Here is a 22,205-nt window from a genome sequence, read left to right as displayed (position 1 = left end):
TTCAGGTCATGCATTTCCAGATATTTTAACTGTTTAGGTATTTGGGTCTTTTTGATTCAGCCTTTTGCTTTGTTTGTGAAGCAAAAGCTCAATGTTGCTTTCTTAATGGCAGTATTTAAAGCCTGTGGAAATTTTATGTTTTGACTAGATTAAACTTCTTGTCCTGAAGTGATTCTTGCAGCTCTTGTCTGATGAGAGGCTTGTGCATAACTGAGACAATTGGGTATATAGCACTGACGTTGAATTCTGTACATTTTATCTGCATGTGTCTGCAAAGTAAAGGATAAAGAGGAAGATGTGGCTGAGAAAACAAAATCATAGTTAAGCACCCCGTGGTATGCTTAGTAGTTCAGAATGTAGGAAGAAATGTTTAGGAGACTGGGTGTTTTTATAGGACAAGAGCCTTCAGCCTTTTGATTTTACATTTGTATAAATCAAAGTTCTGATCATTGAACTGGCTTTGAATTACATCTGAATGAAAACTAGTCCTCTGGAAAAGCAATGGTTTTGGGTTTGCATGTGGAGATTTTTGGGTTTTGTTGTTTGGGTTTTTTTAGACTTTGAGCTTGTGTATTTTTCCTTGAGATTGAGATTAGGTAATTCATGTGTTTTGATAGGAAATGAGCAGTTGGTAGTTTTTGGCTGATAATGAATTTGCATTTTGTAGGGCTCTCTTAAATTGATGTTTTTAATCTGAAATTGGGTTAAATATGTGAGGTGTTACAGAGATCTTGTTCAAGAATTTTGTGTAGATGGCTGCATTTCATGGCTTGCATTGGGGTGGAACTTTGAGTGCAATATGAACTGCAATTTCAGTAGTTTATGGTAATCATGCCATAGAATTATATTAGCTTCTTTTCCCTGCAGTTTTCTTTTGTGATTTTTTTGGAGATACGTAATGCAATCATCTTTCTTTTAAATTAAATTTCTTTGAGGAACTTTAATTTTGTTTTTTTTTTTTTTTCTGAAGTTAGAACCGTTCACTTTTGAAGAGTTCTGTTTATTCTCATTGCAGCAAATGCTGATGTATTAAAGGCCATGGTAGCAGATAGCAGTGTCTTTGAACCTGAAAGGTAATTACTCCTCATTTTAATGCATGTTTCCTGAGGCAACTAAAAGCATATGCTTTCAAAGGACTTTGTTTCCTGAACACTTCTAAGACTACATTGCTTGCTTGAGTTACCAGCTAAGAGGATAATACTTGGATTTTCCATTTTGTTTGAGTCCTTAAATTTTAACATATACCCTGGGTTAGTGACTGGCTCTTCTGGTTATGGTTTAGGTGCATGATACAGTTTTACTGCACTTTGGGCTAAAGATTTACAGATGCTGCAAATACTGGTTTACTTAGGGGTGAAGTTATGTACAAGGTGGCTTAGTCCAAAGCTACTGTGGCTTCAAAGAAGAGAACAGCATTAACTTCATTTGTATATGTGCTAACTTACAAGACATCTTTTTCTGTGTCTGCTTTTGGTTTACCTTTTTTTTAATAATTTTGATAATAGACATTGGTTGACGTACCTCTTAAGAGTTTTCACTGCACACCTGTTCAGATAATTATGTAGAGAAAGCATCTCTGCCTTGGGTGCATTGTATGTGTAAAAAAACCTGTAGGTGCATCATATGTGTAAAAGTGCTTGTATCTGTACATGAGTACTTTTAGCTATATCTAGATTCTCAATACTCTTCATATATAACCTTGTGTTCTTATTCAAGGCAGAGGAGATAGAAGTTCAAATAGTTTTGTCACCTATAAAAGAAGTAGGAGTATATAGTTTCAGCAAAACAGAGTTAAGTAAACAACCATTAAACACCTATTCTAATGGTGAGAGGCTTGGTTATTGAAAAAAACCTTGACTTTCCAAAGGGATTTCTTCTCAAGTATAAATATTTTTAAATATCTATGCTTCTGTAGAGATATTTATTTGAATTTTTTGCATAGGCATGTGTAATGTTATCTTGGACATTTTGGTCTAGGAGGGAAAATGATTGCTGTTGCAGAATCTGACAGATATTCCTGAAGGTTTTCTAATCAAGTAGAAATCCTCTGTATTTCTTTGCAAGTTCAGTGCACTATGAAACTTCCTAATTATAGAAATAGTTATGGCTGAGTAAAATCTACACATCTCTCTTGAAGCCATTAGTTCTGTCTTTGCTTCAGGTATTGAAGTAGTTTTATTTGCTTTAATAGCATTTTCTTACATATTTGGAGACCAAATAAATATTTCTTGTCAATATTTTTATTTTGAAAATAAGCATCCAAGTAACTCCCAGTCTTCTCTGGCATGTTTTACTTCTTTAATTTGTTCTTTCTGTTCCCCTTTGGAGTCGCTGCAGTTTGTTTGTATTTCTTGAAACAACATTTCAAAACCTGCATGTTAGGATCAGATCTGGCATGATTAATGCTGAGTAATGTAAATTTAGGTTCACAAGTTACACTTCTGTTATTTCCACTGTTTTGTCCTTTTTAAGCAAAAACATTGTTAATGATTCATGTTCAGCTCATGAGCCTCTTTTTCTGAAGAATGGTCATATGTCTTGTTGCTCTTAAATATAGGTTTAGGTAAAGGCTTTCTGATAAAACACTGAGAATTTGTGTTGTCCTTACTGCAATACATCCAGTACTTTTAGTAAGATTTGTGTATGTGTCACTGTCTTTCCTATGCATGTTGTCTTTTCATCCTAATTTCTTATCTTGATCTCTACAGTTGGTATGGGTGACCCAAAGTCTATGGGTACTTTAGCTATTCTATTCTGTTACCCAGTGAACTGTTTAAAGCACTGAATATTACCAGGACAAAAAAAAAAAAAATCATATTTTGTATGTCTCTGCAGTTTCACAGCAACTTACAGATATTACTTTCTGTATGTGTTTAATTTTTTTACAAGGTCTGCTGCCTTACTCTACAGTTATTTCACCTTTCATGATCTCTCACCTGTTACAAGACAATGTTAAAATTGATGCAAAAGTGCAAAGAAAAGTACAACTGGTTTCTCTCTATGATACCTGTTTGTTTTTCTGTTTTTGAGGAAAATCAGATTGATTTGATTAGTTAATCTCAAATGCCTTTTGGATGTTGTACTGCTTTTTCTTTCTAGGTACTTAACATTTAATTTTTTTCCCTTGAAACTGAATGGTGTTGTTTCCTCTAGTCATTGTGGTACACATTTTAGTTTTGCCTCTTTTCAATATTGTGGGACTGTGTTCTTCTCAGAGTTCCTTGAGATCCTGTAACAATTCTGAAATACTTTCTATAGTTTTCCAAGGTAGTTTATTTGTGAGTGTAATCAGCTTATTAAATGTCTTCATCAGTATAACTCCATGTAACTTGTTCTCTTCTATTCAGGCTGATTTTTCTCCCCTCTTAATTACTTTTTGTGTTAGTTACCTTAACCATATGACTGCAGCTGAATTAGTTTGTGAAAGTGATTCTAATTGCAAGAATATACTATTGGAGGGAACTGTAAGCCAGACATCCTCCAAAATAAATGTTTCCTGTAAAAACTAGTTATTTATTAGACATAACTGAAGGTTGGATTTAATACCTTTTCCTTTTTAAGAAATAGCATTTTAAATTTTCTTTATTTCTTTTTCCTACAGCCCATTATCTCCTACCTCTCCTGAGAGTCCAGTGAGTCCAGGGACTCCTTTGTCACCAGGTGTTGTTCCATTCAGACACAGCTGCAAAGCCCATCACTTCCATACTGTTGGAGGAGTGGTGGAGAAGGATGTTTGTACTCGCTGTAGTCACAAACGATGGCACCTTATAAAGCCCGCTCAAAAATCTAAAGAGAACAGAAGAAGTCGTATTGGAGAAGTTACAGTCCTTTCTGTGGGAAGGTAAGGCTTAGGTCATTTTGTTGTATACTTTTATTAGAATGCTACAGTGGCCAGTGTTGGATCAGATATGTACTGATTCTGCTCTGTTTATAAGGTCAGTGATTTTTTTTTTTTTTTTTAACAACCCTGTTATTATTAGACTAAAGTTATTTCTGGAAGAAGTAAATGTGATTTTCTTTTTTTTTTAAGAACTATGTAAAAAGATGGAGATTTACTGTGGGTGTAAATTTAAAGCTGTTGCTCATTTGATACAGACTAAAAAGAAGCAAGAATTGCACACTAATAAATGTCTCTTTCTGAATTTGGTATTTGTCAAGTAAGTGTAAGGCTACAGAAACTGCTTCATTCTCTTAGTTATTTTTAATGCCTACCTTAGACTGTAGTTGTCTTTGAAAATTACTATTCTAAGAAGTAGTATGCAGTCTGTGGATTCTGCTTCAAAACACAAGCAAGTGTGATTCAGTAGTAGTGAGTACTAGAAATATATGTAGGTGATAGGAAGGAAGATGCTCTGAAGTGAAGCAGCATCCACGTAGGTGTCTGCTCTGACATCTTGTTCTTGGGACCTGGAAATGTGTTTCTGCTATGCCGTTGCTCCTGAGAATGATCTAACTCATATGTGGGGAAATACAAGTGCACTTTCTTTTGCTCATCTCAGATTTCGAGTCACAAAAGTGGATCACAAATCAAACTCCAAAGAGAGGAAGAGCTTGATGTCCGTTAGTGGCGTGGAGAGTGTCAATGGTGAGATGCCTGCCACGCCTGCCAAACAGGATGTGAGCGAAGCACCTGCCACGCCTGCCAAACAGGAGGTGCAAGAGAGGAGAAGCTCAGAGTAAAGGCAGGTATCACACATTTGAACATTTGGAACTCATACTGAAAGTGTTACGTTGTGAAATATGTAAAGGTAATCAGTACAGTTGAAAATGCATCAGTTCTGTGTGAAAACTCATCTTTCAATTTCAAAATTCTCTACATAAGTCTGCAAAAATTACATGTGGCCACTCAGTTAATCCTAAATTAGGAAAGGCTTTTTTTCTCTGCTGAATTCTTATCTTAATTGTTTATTCAGACTTTGTAATTAGAGTAGGTGTTGAAATAACTTTTGTGGGTGTGGCATCAATATTCCAATAGATAAAATGTTTGCATATAAATTTTTTGGAATGGCTCAGATTTTGTGGCAATCTGTTTATTGTCCAAAACAAACAAGTTATGGTGACAGTTGTATTACTGGAATAACTACAGTTATTCAATAACTACAGCTGCTTTCTTATGCTTGCTGCTTTGTACTGCATGCTTGTATAAGATGATTGCTTACTAGATACTTCTCTGATAGATCTGTGGAGCTTTGACTAATAGCAGTGGAGTCACATGAAACTGCTGATCTCACAGGGATCTAACTAAGCCTGGCGGTTGGGGTTTTCTTGTGAGTCATTAAACTTCAGTGAACTGCTTGAGTTACTCTATTGAGCATGTGAAAAACGTGCCCAGCATGGTTTTGAAATGCAATCCTCACTGTGTTGTTTTTTTGGTTTTTTTTCACAGTTTAGAATATTGGGGGAAAAAAAATCCTGGAAGTTAATATGGTTTGCCTCTATTTGATGATATTCTTATGGATAATATGAAGGGGAAAGGTGATTTTAAACAAATGTGATTCAAAATTAAGACTTGACCCTTTAGGAAGAAGGGTGGAAGGGAAGAAGGTGACATATTAAAGGTATTGAGCTTGAAGCAAGTGAGCAAAGTGCACAGTGCCAAACTCTCTGTAATCTGAGAGAGAGGATAAAATTATGTTGTGTCAAACCCTTGGTAACCTCAAATGGAAGAGGGAAATGCACAAGAGAAAACTGTCTGTTTCAAAAAGCAACAAGACTCAAATGCCCTTGAGTATCTTGAGGTTAAAATAGAGAGCCAGTATGTAGTGGGGTACTTCCTCTGAACCCTTACTGGCAGCACAGGTTTAACTGTTGAACTAAGCAGAATGTATTTGTCTGGCCTCTATGCCTCATCATTAATAACCAGGTTTTTTGAAATACTGCTATAGAGGAAGAGAGACTTGGAGATGTGATATGCTTCCAAATAATAGAAAAGTTACAGAGGGTAATGAGGTAATTTTTTTTTTTCCCCCACAGTAAATAAGAAGACAGTGATAGGCTAAATTGCAAGGAAGTGGAGTTCAGGTTTCAAAAATTAAGAAATTGGAATAATAATCTTTATTCTGGACATTTATAAGACCAAACTTGTCTATGCCAGTGTTTCACTTTTTCATCTGTAGTACAGTTTGGCAAATCACAGGTGTCTAGTGGCTGCTGTTTTACGGTTGCACTGAAATCTTGTGCAGGATCTACAGATGTCAGTGAAAGGCAAACAGTACTCTTATTTTCTGATTCAGAATAATGTCCTTGTGTTCAAGGTTTTTTATGTTGATGTGGTTTCTATTTCTTTCCTTTTTAAAAATCAATATTAGCTAAATGCAATAGGAGATAACATCTTCCTTCACTAGATTGGCATTTCCATGCCCAGCTAATTGTTTTGTTAGTTCTGTGACTATTTTTATTTATTTTCTGTATCTCTAGTGGGAGATAGAGAAATCTTATCAGATTATTCATAATATGAGTTTTCTTTTTTACTTGAAGGCAAGCTAGTTATCTTCTCTTTAAGCATGAGAAATAGAAAGAATAGGGCATATATGAAAATAAATTTCAGTGCACTTTGATTAAAGAACCCCATCATTTTGAAATCACTCAAAATGTTTTGTAGTCTGGTTTTCTCTCTAATTTGTTCTTTCCTCTCCTAAATAGGAAAGCAGTAAACTCCCTGTAATTACCTAAAAGTTCTATAAATTTAAACCATTGCTACTTTAATTTTAAAATGAACTGTTCTCTAGAGAGATATGATAGTAAAGCTATAAAAAAAAATTGTCCATCTATGGCAGCTTTTTATTATAGAACCTCCCCTTAGGATTAGAGTTTTGCCCCTTCTGAAAACAAATGTTCTAATAGCAGAGAAATGGTTCAGCAGAATATTTTAATGGTCTCTCTAGTCCAACAGAGCTATTTTGTAAATCATCTGGGAAACTAGCCAGGTCTTGTTGATTTACACTACAAAAAATAAACAGATCTTGCTTGTAAAAGGGTATGATGCTATTCCCTAGCATGGTTCTAGATCAGTTTTTCTCTACTGTCATGAGAAGTTGTTCACATGTAAACAGGTAGTAGTTAAACTTTTACTTCAGCTACTTATTTCAGACTTGTAATAAATTATTGTAGCCCAGTCTACTGAAACTTAATAAATAAACAGCATTTGAGACTTTTGAGCCATTAGTCAATACATTTCTGATTAAAGATTATAGTGTGGGGGAATTTGACTCAGATCTTCAGGGAGAAGGCAGACATAAAGGTATGTTTAATTGGTTCCAGAAAAGGTTTTTCTGTCATTCAGAGGCAGTAGATTTGTGGCTGACTTTAACCCCTGTTACTGAGAGTTCCTGTATGAGGTGTAATTCCTGAGTTGGACAGTACCTCAATGAAATAGCATTGCTGATTGCCTGCATTCACTGCTACTCTCAAGTCCAGGGCTTTTTTTCCCCTAAACTGACTTGTTCTGAAGTTACCTCTACAGTGTTTCAGCTTATCTAGTGTCTTGCTGGCTGCATCATTGAAAGTTGTAGCATGTCTTCTCTATGTCTTCAAGGTCCATGTTCTCAGCAGACTCCATTTCGTCAGTTAATGTTATTTCAAATATGCTTAATGGCACATAAAATCAGTAGTAGATGCACAGCTGAAGTCAAAACTTTGAGTTGAGCTCTTGGACATTTTAAGCTACTGGGTAAACAGAAACTGGTACTGGTACACTGAGGCTATGTAACATTTTCCATTTGTAGTGTGTAATACTGTGGTGTGATTTGTCACTTTGTCCATTTGTTTGTCCATGCATTTCAAGAGTACTAGCTCAATTTTTAGTTCCTTTTTATGATTTCACATGCTAAATTTGGAATGCACGGCAATTACTTCATGCCATTGTGGCTTTTTTTCCATTTTGGAGCACCTGCTAACTTTTTAATTGGTGTGTCCATCTTAAAACTAATTTTGCTATTTAGGTTTATTTTTAGAATTGTTTTCTTCTCTTACAGGTGGATCTTTTTGAAGAAGATTGTCTGCAAGCACTTTGGAGAAAACTGAAAATTCCCAAGAGACGTATACTATTTAGGGAAATGTATTTATGGCAATGTATAATTTTACAAGTTTTGTGATGTCATTCCTGCAAGGTTAAACACTTAATGGTTTTTGACCAGTAAAGTAGTGAGATTTAGGCACTTAAATACTATTGAGCTGTGTGGACATCATAATGAATGGCTTCATCTTGGAAAGAAAACATATGTACAAGTTTTTGGACAGGAAAGGTAAAAAGCTTTATCAAGTCTTAGACTTTTTTTGTACTTAGACAAGCATTTACAAGCTCAATATTAAGAGTAATACAATTACCTCATGGATAAACTGCATTCACCCCAGTAGTCCATATGGATTTTTCTTCTCCTCTTCTGCCCACTCCAAAGTTGACAAGTGTTTGCTGAAGATAAAAGCCAGCCTTTGAAATATGAAATTATTATTTTAATCTAACTGCTTGTAGCTAAGTAAAACATACATAATTATGTCAGCCAAATCTGCATGTGTGCCTTTAATGCATAAGCCCTTGAACTCTGTGCAGGGTACCTCAAAGTAGAGACTGTTCAGTTATATGCAGATGCTAAATTAAATTGTTGTTCCCCAGACCCATACCTCTCCCTTACTACTTGACAAAGACTGAAGAGCATCTTTTTGTGTGCAGTTGGATGAGCTCTTGGTGAGGTTGCTTTCTCAAGGCCTTGTGTTCTCCTGTTTTCTTGTAACTGCTCACTCATATTTGAAGAGTGCCTAATAGTTTTGCTTTTCTTTTGTTGTTCTTACCCACAGGTTCCTTATTAAGGCAACATATATCAAGCCTTAGATAAGGATATGGAATATTGGGCATTAAAAAAATCTATGGAATATATACTAAAGTGTTTCAGAGTGGGTTTATTGGACTGAGGGTAGTTGTATTCATTGGCAGTAAAATCTTAAACCAATGTTACTCCTTTCATATTTTAAGTGTCAGTTAATGCTAAAATTACCATGATATTGTGGTATTAATTTTCTGTATCTACTTATGATCTCAGCTTTGGCCTGTTACTTGTTCTGGGGAGAGAAATCTCTGTAATAACTCAGCAAACTTTTCTATGTAATAGAAGGTCATATCATTTGTTCTGAGTGCCTAAGAATATAAGCTCTAATATAATGCTTTTTAGTAGAGATTGCACTATATTCTGAGAACTGTAACTTAATCTGCTTTATGAACTCAATGAAAAGCAGTGTATGTTTTTGAAATGGATTTATTTTAAATTGATACCTTCAATCTTTTTAATACAAGAGCTCTAAATTGTTTCTCCTTCATATCTGAGAATTGTGTTTCTTCATCGATTTATGTATACAGTGTTAACAATCAGTGTGTACAAAACTACTCTTCTTACTTGTGTATTGGTTACTCCCATGTCTTGTCGGGAAGCATCAAGTTTTTTCACTCTTGCTGCAAGTTTGTGCTGCTGATGGTTTTCTGTGTGTATCCACAAGATACTGACTGGTCCTATCAATAAGTACTTTTCTGTGATGCTATATTTGCCATAAAACCCACCACTGCCCATCCAAACTTTGAAAATAATAAATGTTTTATTGTTCTTTTCAATATGGATATTTTTAGAGATAATTGTCTGTCCTTGAGAACCCAAAATAATGATTTGGCTGGGACTCTTAACTTCAGTGTTTAGCAGTGCTCCCTGCTCCCATAAATTTAAAATCAGCTTGTGAAATCTCTTCAATATTTAAGTACAAGGTAAACACCAGCGTCATCTTACATGCACACATTAAGCTTCACATGATTATTTGTATGACAAATATTTCTAGAAGATTTAATTAGTATTGGTTGTAGTAATAAGCTTTCAGTTTTCAAGAGGTTGCTAGCTATGAGTATAAAGTGTTACTGGAAAAAGGGAGCATTGGAGAAAACAGCAGTTTTCAAATAATTTTCAGAAAGAAGATACAAAGTTACAGGCTGTCCCCGAAGCTTCTTCTAAAAAAAGGGCAGTTTGTCTTGATATTATATTTTGATACATGATATGATAGTATGGTGAATAAATGGCAAAAGGATTGAAGAAAGTTTAAACAGTAATACTTTTTTTTTTTACTTATTTTAGAAGTAGTTTCTATTTTGATTCCATTGAAAATACGCAGAATAAAAGGGATGGAAAGATGTTGGATATGTAAAATATTGTTTACCTGTATAAAGTAATTATGTAAGGTATTATAAGATCTGATATGTGCAAGAATTGAATTTATGCTACCTAAGTAAGAGAGGATTTAGAAACTGTGCCTGTTTCATTGCCTTTAACACTACACTGCTATTTTGTAAGGGTATGCATATTGCCATATTAGTCTCCTTTTTTAAAGTTTGCTTATCAAATGTATTTTTAACAAAATAGTTTATATACAACTTTTATACTACCAAACAGTAAATAAAAATATTGATTCTTAAGCTTGCTTCTGACTTCCTTAAGCCTTCAATCATTGAGTGAAATTTAATTTTTGCACTATCTAAATGTAAAATGCAATCTTTTTGCTTCTTAAGTTCTTGTTTATGGAGGTAATGAGAAGGTTGGGTTATAGTGTGATGTACTTCAGAGCAGTTTAATTTTCTTCAGAAAGGACAACTGCAAATACTACTTTAGTTTCATATTTAAATGACAATAACAGAAATCTGTGATTCAACCCAAGCTGGTATCTTAAATTTAAAATATCAAGACTTTTAACTTTTTATTATATTTGATACAGAGCTTTTAAAAAATACTCAACATTATTATTAATTTTTTTCATAAGGTAGGGAATGAAAAGTCACAAATGACAGGAAGCTCTTTGCAGTTGTCTCCTCTCAGCCTGTGTCTATCTGTGATACTACAATGCTTAATTTGTTACATTATGTTTTCACAGATGACTGTGATCTGTAAAGGGCACTAAGAATGGGTTTTGCTGTCTGAATAGTGTGAAGGAGCCTTGAAGCAGGCTGTGGCTAGCTGAGATGTGATTATCAGTGTACAATCCTGTTTGCAGGTGTGGGGTTTTTCATTATTTCAGTGCTCCTAGCAGCATCACGTAGGGTCTGTTTTGAGCTCTGTATTTGAATTTCAGAGGTTGATATACAGCTGTAGTTTATATTGAGAATATTAAAAAAACAAAAAAAAATTTAAAAAGTCCTTCCAGGCCTTAATCTTCAGGCAAAATTGAGTCACTGTTGCTGCTGAAGCTTCCAGAAATTCAACACACTATGTGAGTTTTATTTTCAGGCTTTTTTTTTTGTTCTTTTTTTCTTCTACATACAAATTCTGTGTAGTATGTGTAGTACACAGTTTTTATTAGACAATATGTACATGCACTGAAATACAAGACGATTGCTGTAGTAAAGTTTGAGAAATTCTGTTATAACTGGGCTGACATAGACATGTCCTCATTAGAAACAAAGAGTTTTTTTCAAATGGATTTTGTTTTCCTCGCATGGATTAATTCTTGTGTTACTTTTCTTCAATGCAGGCACTTCATTTTTTAGTAAAGAATTATTCCAAAATTCAGTATCTTACCTTATGCTGCTGTAGCAAAATAGTCCAGGGAGCTACTTCTAGTTTAATAAAATCTGATTTTGGTAGTAAAGAATATAAAGTCCATGTGCAATGTATTTTTGAAACATGGTAAGGATTAAAGCATTTATTTTACTTCTGAATCTCTTTATTGAAGTCTCAGTTGAAAGCATGCCATAGTGTACCTGTGTTCTCATTGCCATTTTCTTTCTAAACTATATCCCAGTTTTTCACATGTACAGAAACTTGGACAAAATTGGTACCTTATATGGTCCCTGTACTCCCCATGTGTTGTATGTTACTTGGTGGAAGTGTTACTTCAGCCAGCTGGTCTTGTACTGGGAGAATGCTGAAGCACAAGTGTTTTCCTGTGTACTTAAGAGTGACCATGTTGCAGCTATGCACAGTCTATAGAAATGACTCCAGATTCCACTATTCCTGCAGAGGGTGTATGTACAGCTTGAATTGGGGAGCTATTTTGAGGCTGTTGGACTTATGGGGCTTCGGCTTCCACTTTCAGTGAGCAGACCTGAACTGAAAGACATAGAAGATGGAAATAGGTACTAAAAACATGGTAAGAAATTTCAGGAGAAAAGGGTGCCAGAATGATTTATTATCTGATTTTTTTTTTCTCCTTACAAATGAATTGAGCTTATACTTAACTGCCTACTAATATGAAATCTGGTGGGTTGAAAAGATCTTTGTTATGAGATTTGTCCTGTCTGGTCTGTGCTTGCTTGGTAATGCTGAAAGTGCCTGCTGGGCTGGAATGTGAGACTGTCTCTCCTAAGGAATTAAGTTTCCTGCCTGTTTAGTGGTCTTTGAGGACTCCCACCTGTGACTTGTAGTATGATGTGTGAATCAATTTGTATCTATTAATTTAGGGTTTCTGGGCACTTTAGGCTTGTTCTTTTTTTTTTCCTGGTAAGTGACTAATGCTACTGCTAATGAGTCAACAAGGAAAGAGTAGTTAAGTCTTAGCTATCTAATATTAATGAACAGCATGTAAGACGGACAAATAAAGATGGATTTCGATTTAAGTTTTTTCTCAGTGTTTTGTGAAATCCTGTGTTTTGGGATTTTGTTTGAGGGAGGTTAGGCTCAAAGTACTGGCATCTGAAATTTCCACTTTTAGGTTTCTTTTCTTAATTTTAAATATTTTTTCCCAGTGGTATGGGGCCTGCACTAAGGTGCTGCTGTTTTGTTTTTTTTTTTTTTTTACTCAAGCCATGATTTGATGTTATCTCTTGTTCTAGATGCTCTCTTTTGCCTCTCTGAGGGGGCTGGCTGATTCTGGAGCTAGCATTGCAGAGAGCTGGAAAGCACGCTGTCAGCCTTGGAGCTTCCTTCCTGGCAGGTTAAGGTCATCTGCTGAGGCAAAACTAAGAAAAGGCTATGTAGGGCTGGAGCAGGATAAGGAAAAGGAAGCTGGACAGTTTGGGAAGGTAGGAGTCTGTTCCTCTACTTTCAAAAAAAGGTAGGAGAGATGCCAGGCATGTAGTGCTGGAAGCAACAAGTGGCAGAAGCCTTCAAAGAGACATTAATGGCAAGATCTGAAAGCTCTGTGCTGTTACAGTAAGCAGCCTCAATTATCTGTGGCTCCCAAATTATCTGGAGGAAAAGAGTGGGTTGGTGGTATATTTTCCTAGTAAGTTTAGGTAAGTGAAGCCAAGTCCCTGTGACATGGACTTAGTGCAGATGCAGGTACATGGGTAGTGCTTGGCCATCTGGTTCTGTATGTCAGGCCTTGTGTGGGTCTGTGTCAGTCTTTAGCTCAGTAACACCTGTTGAAACTGAAACACCTCTTCAATTACATCTAGGCAGCCTCTAGCGCTGTAGAGGTGCAAGGCATGGAGTGTAGCTGCAGCTACAACACAAAGGAGGATGTATTGGCAAATGCGTTTTTCTACCAGTGTAATCTCTCAGGTTTAGATGTGTAAACCCTCTGATGGCCCCTTCCATTGTCTATTTTCAGGCAGTCATCCCAGTCCTGTCTCTTCTGGGCTGCAGAGTTGTTACAAGTGCGGCAGAGGCAACCGGAGGCGCTTGTGCTGGTACATCACCATTGTGGAGGTGGTCTGGAAATGGTCCTGGGGAATAGATTGACCATTGGATTTAGGACACTTTTCATGGCTGTCAGTATGGAGCAGAACAGCAACAGCAAGACAGCTATCAAACCTCGCTGGTACCTGATGCAGAGGGACAGATCTGGAGAGTCACTGCTGGGGCGGGCAGGTTCAGAGAAGAGGCAGCAGTGGTACAGTGTAAGATCTGGGAAGATGGACTGAAAAACAATAGTGTTAGGACAGAAGCAGTTTGAGATGAACTCTTGTCTCTGAACTGTTCTGAATAATTGAAATTTGTTTCGTGGGTGTCATTAGATATCCAGCTGAATGCTCAGGTGATAATATGGTTTGATTTTCACATTGAGTAAGGTAGTATTTTGAAATTACCATATTAAGGTGGTATTTAACTATTGGTCTTCAATATTGATTTACAGTAAGAATGACTATCCAATAAAAGCAGCAATCTTAACCTTAAAATAAAATACCTGTAATATGTCTCAAAACTTGTTTTCAAAGGACTCTACGCACATATATACTTAGAGAAACAGGAATGCAATGTTTTCTCTCGGGTGCAAGCAGTTTCTGTAGAGTAACTGAATTTCCTACTTGCTGGCAGCAGAGGGAGCTATGAAGCTTTTATTGATAATTCAAAAAGGTCGGAGTAGGTCAGTGAAAAAAAAGAAACCAAAAAACTTGAAAAGGTCCCAGTTTAATGGGAGATCTGATCTGAGGTGCTTCATGGGGCTGTGGTAGACCTGTGGCTAGTCAGGCCCCAGAAACTCAGCCCCTCTCCTGCCCTGCAGTGTGTGGAAGTAGCTGCTGCAGTTATTAAAAAGAACAATGTAAACTTCTCTCTGAGCCAAATTTTTAATCAAAGCAATGAGGAAGAACAGGATCTGTGTGTCGTATGTCAAAACAATAGCAGCGTGCATCGCCTGGTAATTAACACTCATGCATGAATCTGGAAAAGTAATTCCCAGTCAGGGTGGACTATGCATATTCTTTTGTAAGGCTTTTGATAATTCGTCTTGATTTTGATTAATGCTGGATTGCTAGTATGGTTGTTTTTTTGCAGATGCTAATTGGATGAGTTTTTAATGTAAGTCTATGTAAACAGCAGATTAATGAGTAAAAGGTAACCAAAATCAGACCAGCATTATTCTGGCAAAGTTTGATGTCTATTTGTTAGATAAACCCCTGTGTCACTTTTACCTCCCAAACTGAAACTGTGGCATTAAAATCTGTAATATTTCATCTGTTCTGGAGACACATTCCCAGGAAATTTTTACCCCTTCTGGCCACAGCAAAATCTCTTTCTTTAGTGCATCTTGTATTGACATCATGGTTCAACCCCAGGCAGCAGCCAAGTCCCAGGCAGCCACTTGCTCACTCCTGCAGCAATGGAATTGGGGAAAGAATTGCAAGGGTGGACACTGGAAAACTCATGAGATTAAGACAGATGAAGACAGTTTTGTAGGCAAAGCAGAAACCATGCACACAAGCAAATCAAAATAGGGAATTATTCACTGCTTCCCATGGGCAGGCAGGCGTTCAGCCATCCCCAGGAGGGCAGGGCCCCATCATGTGTAACAGTGACTTGGGAAGACAAACACCATCACCCCAAATGTCTCCCTAGTGGGCATGATATCCTATGGAGTGGAATCTCCTTTTGGTCAGTTCAGGCCACCTGTCCCAGCTCTGCTCCCTCCCAGTTTCTTGTGTGTACCTCCTAGCTGGCAAAGCATGAGACAAGAAAAAAAGTCCTTGACTTAGGATAAACACAACTTCCCTAAAAACTAAAACATCAGTCTGTTGTCAATACCATTCTTACTCAGAATCCAAGACACAGCACTATAACAGCTACTGAGAAGAAATTAACTACCCAGGCTGAAACCAGGACAATTGAAATTAAGGACATTTGCATGGATTTTTTTTTTTTTTCTTTCCCTGAGGATTTAGGAAAAAGCCAATCTGAGGAATGCCCCTCAATTATTTCATACATTCTTTTTGGAAGAGGATCTCAAATAAGAACTAAAGACATGTGAGATGGAAACAACCTAAGTTATTAATTCTTGGCCAGATTCCTATGGTTTGTCCTCAAATACCTAAACAGAATTTTAATCTTGTTCTTACATTCATTTTGTTCTGTAGTTATCTTGCCTTTGTTGCTTACCTTCCGTTCCTTTTGCATAAGCCTAGGTAAATTGCTTGGTACTGGCTGTAGATATTAAGAGCAGGGAGGGGATAGGATATGTGATCACAGATAATTGAAAATCTGGCCGTGTTTGAGATTGAGTAGTTGGTGTTGCCTTTCTCCTCTCTGCTTCTGCACCCTCATAATAATCAAGCTAATCTCTAGCTTAGAGTAAACAGAAGGGAGCTTAATGAGCAAATAAATGGCTTAAACTGCTGTCTTCATGTGACGTGGTTTTATTGTGGCATTGGTTGAGTACTTAAGTTGTCTTCATAATATCGGGATGCTGTATTTCCTGAAAGACTTCTGAGGTTTTTTGTTTTGTTAAGGAATGAAAGGTTTATCAGTTATTATAGCCATGAATTAAAGCAAAAACGTGTTAAATCCTGTTTATAATAATGTCAATCAAGATTCAGAGCAGAGAATGATGTAACCTTGATAGCTTTGATCACAGTCATTGTGAGGTAACTGATTAGGATGTATACTTCAGCAATGGGATTTTAAACAAAATCAAGAGAGGTAATGTTTTTTCCTGCTTCTTTGAGAGACTCCTGTTTTCCAAAATAAGTTGTACAAGGAAGTATTTATTTTCTCTGACTAAAGGAGAAATAGGTAGGGAGTGGGGGAGTAGCTACATGAAATTCTGTTGTGGAATTAGACTAAACCATTTAAAAGAAGTTAAAATGGCATTTAACAAAAAAACACTTAAAAAGTTATTGCTGCTTATGTTAAGGCATTAATTTGCTATCATCTATTTCAATTTTTATTACAGAGTCCAAGATGAACACTTAGATTCTTCAAAACTTGAAACAGTTTATAGTTTGAAATGGAAAAAGTCCCAAAGGAGGTGGGGTGGAATTTTCAGAAGTGGTCAGCAGTAGTACCATTTTAGGGCAGGCAGTATTTCCTGCCTTCTCTTTACTCAATGAGTTCAGTTCAAGGATTGTCTGAGCTGAAGATTGGGATTGTGAAAATTCAAGATGAAGGAAAACTTAAAAACAAACCTCCCTGAGAGCCAAGTAAAATTGGTAATGGAGAAGGGAATCCTAAGACTAATGTCTCTAGCAGTTCATGTGAATGCATGACGTTTGAACAGCTTGGCCAAGGGAATAAGCTGGGGAGTTTCTGTTTTGATTTCATGATGGTAAGGAAAAAAATTCTCTGCCAAGGGAATTTCATGTTGAAAAGACCAATGAAAAAGTTTTAATCTGTTTCTAACAATTATTGTTACATATTTTGCCATATCTGTGTTCATAACTGTAGAACACATCTGTAAATAAAGTTTTATTAACAGAATTGTTTAAAAATAAATTAGTTTTTAATGAAGAATGACTTTCATAATTTAACTTCTTTGTGTAGTCAGCATGTTAAAAAAGTTTTAATACATTTAATTTTGAAGTGATGCTCTTGTGCAATTTAGTGGATTCCAATTTCCATCTACATGCAGGGAGAGATACCAAAATTCCAGAGAAATAATTGAAATTCATTGTTTCGATGTAATTAAAATGTATAATGTAGGCATTTGAATAAACATGTGGAATACCAGATACACAGGCCTTAGTAAATGTAGAGATATTGTATTCTCATTTACCAAAATAGGACACATTGGTAAGAATTAATCTTGGAAAACTATATCACATTTAGGAAATTGAAACTACAAATACAACATAAGGTCAAGATTAATTTTAAAAAATTTATTTCCGAGTCAGTATTTCTTGTTTCAGCCTTCGAATGATGATTAAAGTAATATTTTACTTAATCAAATCTGGAATATCTTTTAGAAAATAAGATTTTTTTGTTTCTGAATTTCAGTTTTTAATGGGAAGTCTCCATAGCAGCACTTGCCCAAACAATTACATTTGTTCTTTAAAAGGGGAGGATAAACCTCCATCTTTGTGGAATTTATCTATTTCCAGGTTCCTGCCTACTTACTAGAACTTCGTTTGCTGAGCTGAAGAATTCTGCAGTGTCCAGTTTTGGGTTCTACTCTCACTGAACTTTCCCTAGGAAATTACTTCCTTGAGGGCAGACTGGGCTGTTTTCCACTCCTGTAGTCATATGTGAAATCTCTGCAGTGATCTGAATTTTTTTAATAACCCAGGGTTGACCTATTGCCAAATACGAAGGTGCTAAATTTGGTCTTCCTCAATGTTTCTTTGCTTATATATGAAAGATTGCAAATTCCCTTTAAATTGTTACTTACTTTGAAGAGTAACAAAATATGAGCTTCCAAGATGCAAAAGCTTTCACGGAAATACCAACTCCTATCATAGTTTCCCATCCTATTGCCTGTTCTTTATTGCTACATATATCTTCACCCTTACCTATAAAGGATTACATCAAGTACAGAAACATTAATAATGATAGATACTGGCCAACCAGCCCCATATTATTTTTTTTGTATCCAAGGAAAATGGAAAGATTTAAATGATACTTCATAGGTGACCCCTCTGAAATATAGGAAACATAATTGATTGGTAGCTGAAGTTACAGTGTCTGGATGTCTAAAAAAAAAAATACATAGTTTTTGACAGAAGTCTTAAAATACAATTTACTCTTGCTTCTAGTAGCATTTTTTTCTCTGTGATTTTCTGTTTTCTCAAGTTACTGAATTTTTCTCTCACAATTGCCTGAGCAAAATGGATTCTTCAAGCTGGCGGTGTTTGTGTTTATTTGAATCAACAATTGATGGACTGAATAGGATTTGCTTTTCACATAATTATTTAAAATCTAATTTTTTTGGAGGAAATTGTGTGTGACATTTAAAAATTATTTCTTAAATAAGTGATTCTTTCACATTTTTTGTGAAAATTGTACTGTAAGCTGCAAAAAGTTAAGAATTCCTGACATTCTGCGGTGTCATGGCAGGGTTCAAGGTATCTAAGCACATATGTAAATATAAAATGCATACAAATGGTTTCTTGTGGTTTTTAACATAAAAACTGCACTGGGGTTTTTAATTTAGCAGATAAAAGAAGTCTGAATGTTGGTGTTACCTCATAGATTTATTTTATGGAAGCTTTCCTTATGATGTATGTTTGAGATATGCAGATGCCAAACTTTTTTTTTCTTTCTTTTCTGTGAGAGAACACGGAACAGTTATTTCAATGCAGTGAATAGACTTGCTTTGTGCTGGGTTTTGCCTCTTCTGTTTATGACAGTGAGAACTTGGGCTGCAAGACATGCACTGTCTGTGGCTCAGCTGCTCTCATGCAGAGGGTGGCCCATGGTTGTGGGCAGTTCCCATGGAAGAGGTGCTTGGTTTGAGTTGTCTGGGCTGCATCTGACATGGGGCTCTGCTCTAATATGTTTTAATGCTTGGAGAGCAATGTGAGAAACTTGCTGTGATTTCCACTTGAAGTTTGAACTGGAGCTCAGATTAGAAAAGTCGAATTGAGTGGATATTGAAAAAAATCAGGTAAGTTTTCTGGGGTGTTTGTTCCATTTCTTTCTTCAACATCTTTTTTACTTGGATTGTTTTTCATGGTTTGTGTGATGGTGCAGCAAGGGGCTGCTGGCTCCCTGGGGCTGGGATGTGGGGAGCAGTAGGGGCTCCCTGGGGATAGCAAGGCTGGATGCCACAGCCAGAGTCTGTCCTGCTGCCCCAGGCGGGGCATGGGGCAGCCAACAGCACCAGGACAGCACTAGGACAGCCCCAGGACAGCCCCAGGACAGCCCTGGCACAGGCATCTCTGGAGGGGCCCATGGGGCTGGCAGGTCTGCTCCCCAAGGGTGAGTGGGGTCCTGGGCCCCAGGCAGGGCAGGGCGAGCCCTGGGGTGCTGGGCAGGGACCGCCAGGACTGGTGACACCCAGCATGGCTTGTATTGGCAATGTGCTGGCACTTTCACTGACTTTGAGCATTGTAGTAGTCTTTGAAAGACAGATGGATCTGTAAAACTTGTATGCCCTTAGGAGAAGGCTTAGAAGGACCTATTAAAATAGGAAGATAGAGAAATCAACACTACTACAATACTTTAAAACCATATAAAGCTTTTTTATTTTACAGATACAATGTGACTCTTGCCTGTAGCAGGATCTCGTTCTCTAGAAGCTGAGACTTTAGGTTGTTTTAATTGCTCCCAGGAGTAGCATGAATGTTTTGAGAAATTGAAATCACCATACGCTGTAGGCAAATACATTGTTGGTGCTTTTCATGTATCTAATGAAGGCTATATCTTATTGGACTTCTTAAATGTAAATTTTATATTCAGAAAATGCATAAAGTACAAAAGCCACCAGGTTTTTAAAATATGGTCAAAAAATTTATTAGGCGTTTTTAACAAAAACTTGGAAACCACAAAATTTCAGTATAAAATGTCAAACACTTTCTATTTCAACCATACTTTTGCTGAATTGACAGCACCAAATTGGTCTCTACCTCCTTTTTTTTTTTCCTCCCATTAGAAATGCAGCCCTCCAAGAATGTAACTATTTTCAGATCTTAGGCTTAATCCAGTTTGGAAGTTTGGTCCCTTTCCTGATGTAAATTTAGACACTACAGCAGAACTAAGGAGAGGTCCAAATTGGCTCTTGTTGTTTTTGTATTAACAAAACACATCTTGCTGGGGATGTTTGAGACACAACCTGCTTGAAAACTATATTGTTAAGACAGGTCACATGCACCTGGAAAATTTAGTGGAGTTCAGAGGTTTCAGGCTGTTTTTTTTACAACTGTTTTAATCTATCCAAACTGGTATGGACTGGGTTTTGATCTCTCTGGCCTCTCTGATAGTGTGTGTGCAATTCTTACATGAGCTACTTTAACACATTAAATCAACAGAAAGTTAACCCACTCTCTTGGATTTGGCTGGGCTTCTGCTGTTCTAAGGAACTGAAGCAGCAACACTTGGGGTATCAAACACAGTCAAGGGAGAGGTGTGTGGGGAGAAACGATATTATCATTCCAATGCCAGGTGCACATGCACAGATTTAGGCTTAATCCATAATGGAACCATAACCACTGTAAAGTTCAGTCCAAGCTGCCTTCCCTATTTCATGTTTCAGTAGATCATTGAACTTTGTCTCAGTTATGTAGTTTTTTTTCTGCTAATCATGAAAATCTGTGCTTTCTAACTCTATGGCTTCAATAGTCCTATTTTAAATAATGGGAGTTTTGTGAACCTGGAACATGCAGTGTGCAGACCCTCATGAGGAGAAAAAGGAAACACTTGCATGAGTGTAAATGAGGTGGGTGTACAACTGAATGTTTTGTGTGGAAGAAATAGTGCTTATTCCTACTGTTTGAGCCCATAGAGAAGAGTATTACCATTAGTCAAGGGAGCTCTTCTGTACCTCAGGCAGTAGAAATTAAAAGGCTGTATAAAACAGCTGAAGGGACCAAGGTTTAGTCTCAACTCCTTTTTTATATGCTGTTCATAACAGCTCTCCATGTGTGCTGTATATCTCTTCATATTGATCCAGAAATAACATCTGGATCTTACCCAGTGTATTAGAAAGAAACCATCTAGTACTCGTCATCATCTTCCATGTCTTCTCCTGCTGTTGCAGCTTCCAGTGCAGCAAGAGCTGCTGCAACTTCTGCATCTTCCTCCTCAATTTCTCCACTGACATTGTTGTGGTTGGTGTGTGTGTGTGCCTGTGTGACCTTGGTAACAGCCACTGCAGTGATACTAGCAGTAAGGCTCTCACTCAGACTTGCAGAGTCAGTTTTAAAAGGTTCAATACTGCTCTCTTTCACAGGCCAAGGTGGGATTACACGAGCATCCTGGTTCTGTATTGCTGAAGCACCAGTGTTTTGGTCTGAATGTGTGCAGTTGACTGAAAAGCTGTCTTTTTCAACATAGTTCCCAGTTTGATTGCCATTTTGGGGATAATCAATATCTGGCAGTGTTATGGTATTGTTTTCTGTTTCCAGTATTGAGTTTCCTGTAATGAAGATGCTGTCTTCTGCAGACAGGGAGTCTGGAATACTGTTAGGCACATTGCAGGCTGCCTTGCTCTGACTGCCTGTCTCTAGGTCAAGTTCTTGTCCACACCTGTTTGATTTGGTGTACGAGTCTCTGTTGCTGGCTGAAGCAGCCTCTGACTGGCTGGAGGTTCCCTTTTCACTGGTTTCTTTCACTGGGCTTGTGTTGGGGTTGAGCATGGAGTGCTGAGCACAGGAGTTGCCACCATTGACTGCAACATCAGGCTTTGCAGCACACTTCACAAGGCCATCCTCTTGAGAATCATGGCCTCTGTGATTCCAGAGAGTTTCTGTTGTACTGTTTACTGGGTTTTTATTTTCTGTTTTGTTTGCCTCATGCCTCTGGAGTTCATTTTTGGGTTCTTCATTTTCACTCTTGTCTTTGAATCGGGATTTATTGCTGCCTTGTTCATTGTGTTTATAGCTGTTTACTTCATGAATGCATCCAGGTGATTGTACTTCTTCTGGATCAAAGATGTAG

At 37.0% G+C, this 22,205-nt stretch overlaps 2 protein-coding genes across 8 annotated transcripts in view; one reads left to right on the top strand and one right to left on the bottom strand.

The window, feature by feature from the left end:
• RELL1 (RELT like 1) overlaps nucleotides 1–10,449 on the top strand; it is a 22,848-nt gene extending 12,399 nt beyond the window's left edge. Inside the window, exons 4-7 of the mRNA XM_021533205.3 lie at nucleotides 1,016–1,073; nucleotides 3,602–3,841; nucleotides 4,500–4,682; nucleotides 7,974–10,449. Coding sequence (XP_021388880.2) covers nucleotides 1,016–1,073; nucleotides 3,602–3,841; nucleotides 4,500–4,680 — 479 coding nt within the window. The 3' untranslated portion in view covers nucleotides 4,681–4,682; nucleotides 7,974–10,449. The remainder of the gene's footprint in view (nucleotides 1–1,015; nucleotides 1,074–3,601; nucleotides 3,842–4,499; nucleotides 4,683–7,973) is intronic.
• The window catches only part of PGCKA1 (PDCD10 and GCKIII kinases associated 1), a 60,390-nt gene continuing 39,129 nt past the window's right edge, over nucleotides 945–22,205 (bottom strand). For all 7 annotated transcript variants that reach the window (XM_031504564.3, XM_085578589.1, XM_085578586.1 and 4 more), the window contains one exon: nucleotides 945–22,205. In XM_031504564.3, the coding sequence (XP_031360424.3) occupies nucleotides 21,263–22,205 (943 nt within the window). In that variant the 3' untranslated portion in view covers nucleotides 945–21,262.

Source organism: Lonchura striata, chromosome 4, assembly GCF_050655825.1.
Source record: "Lonchura striata isolate lonStrDom1 chromosome 4, ASM5065582v1, whole genome shotgun sequence".
NCBI classification, from domain to species: Eukaryota; Metazoa; Chordata; class Aves; order Passeriformes; family Estrildidae; genus Lonchura; species Lonchura striata.
The sequence above is the reverse complement of the archived record's forward strand: the minus strand, read 5'-3'. Positions and strand labels throughout refer to the sequence as shown.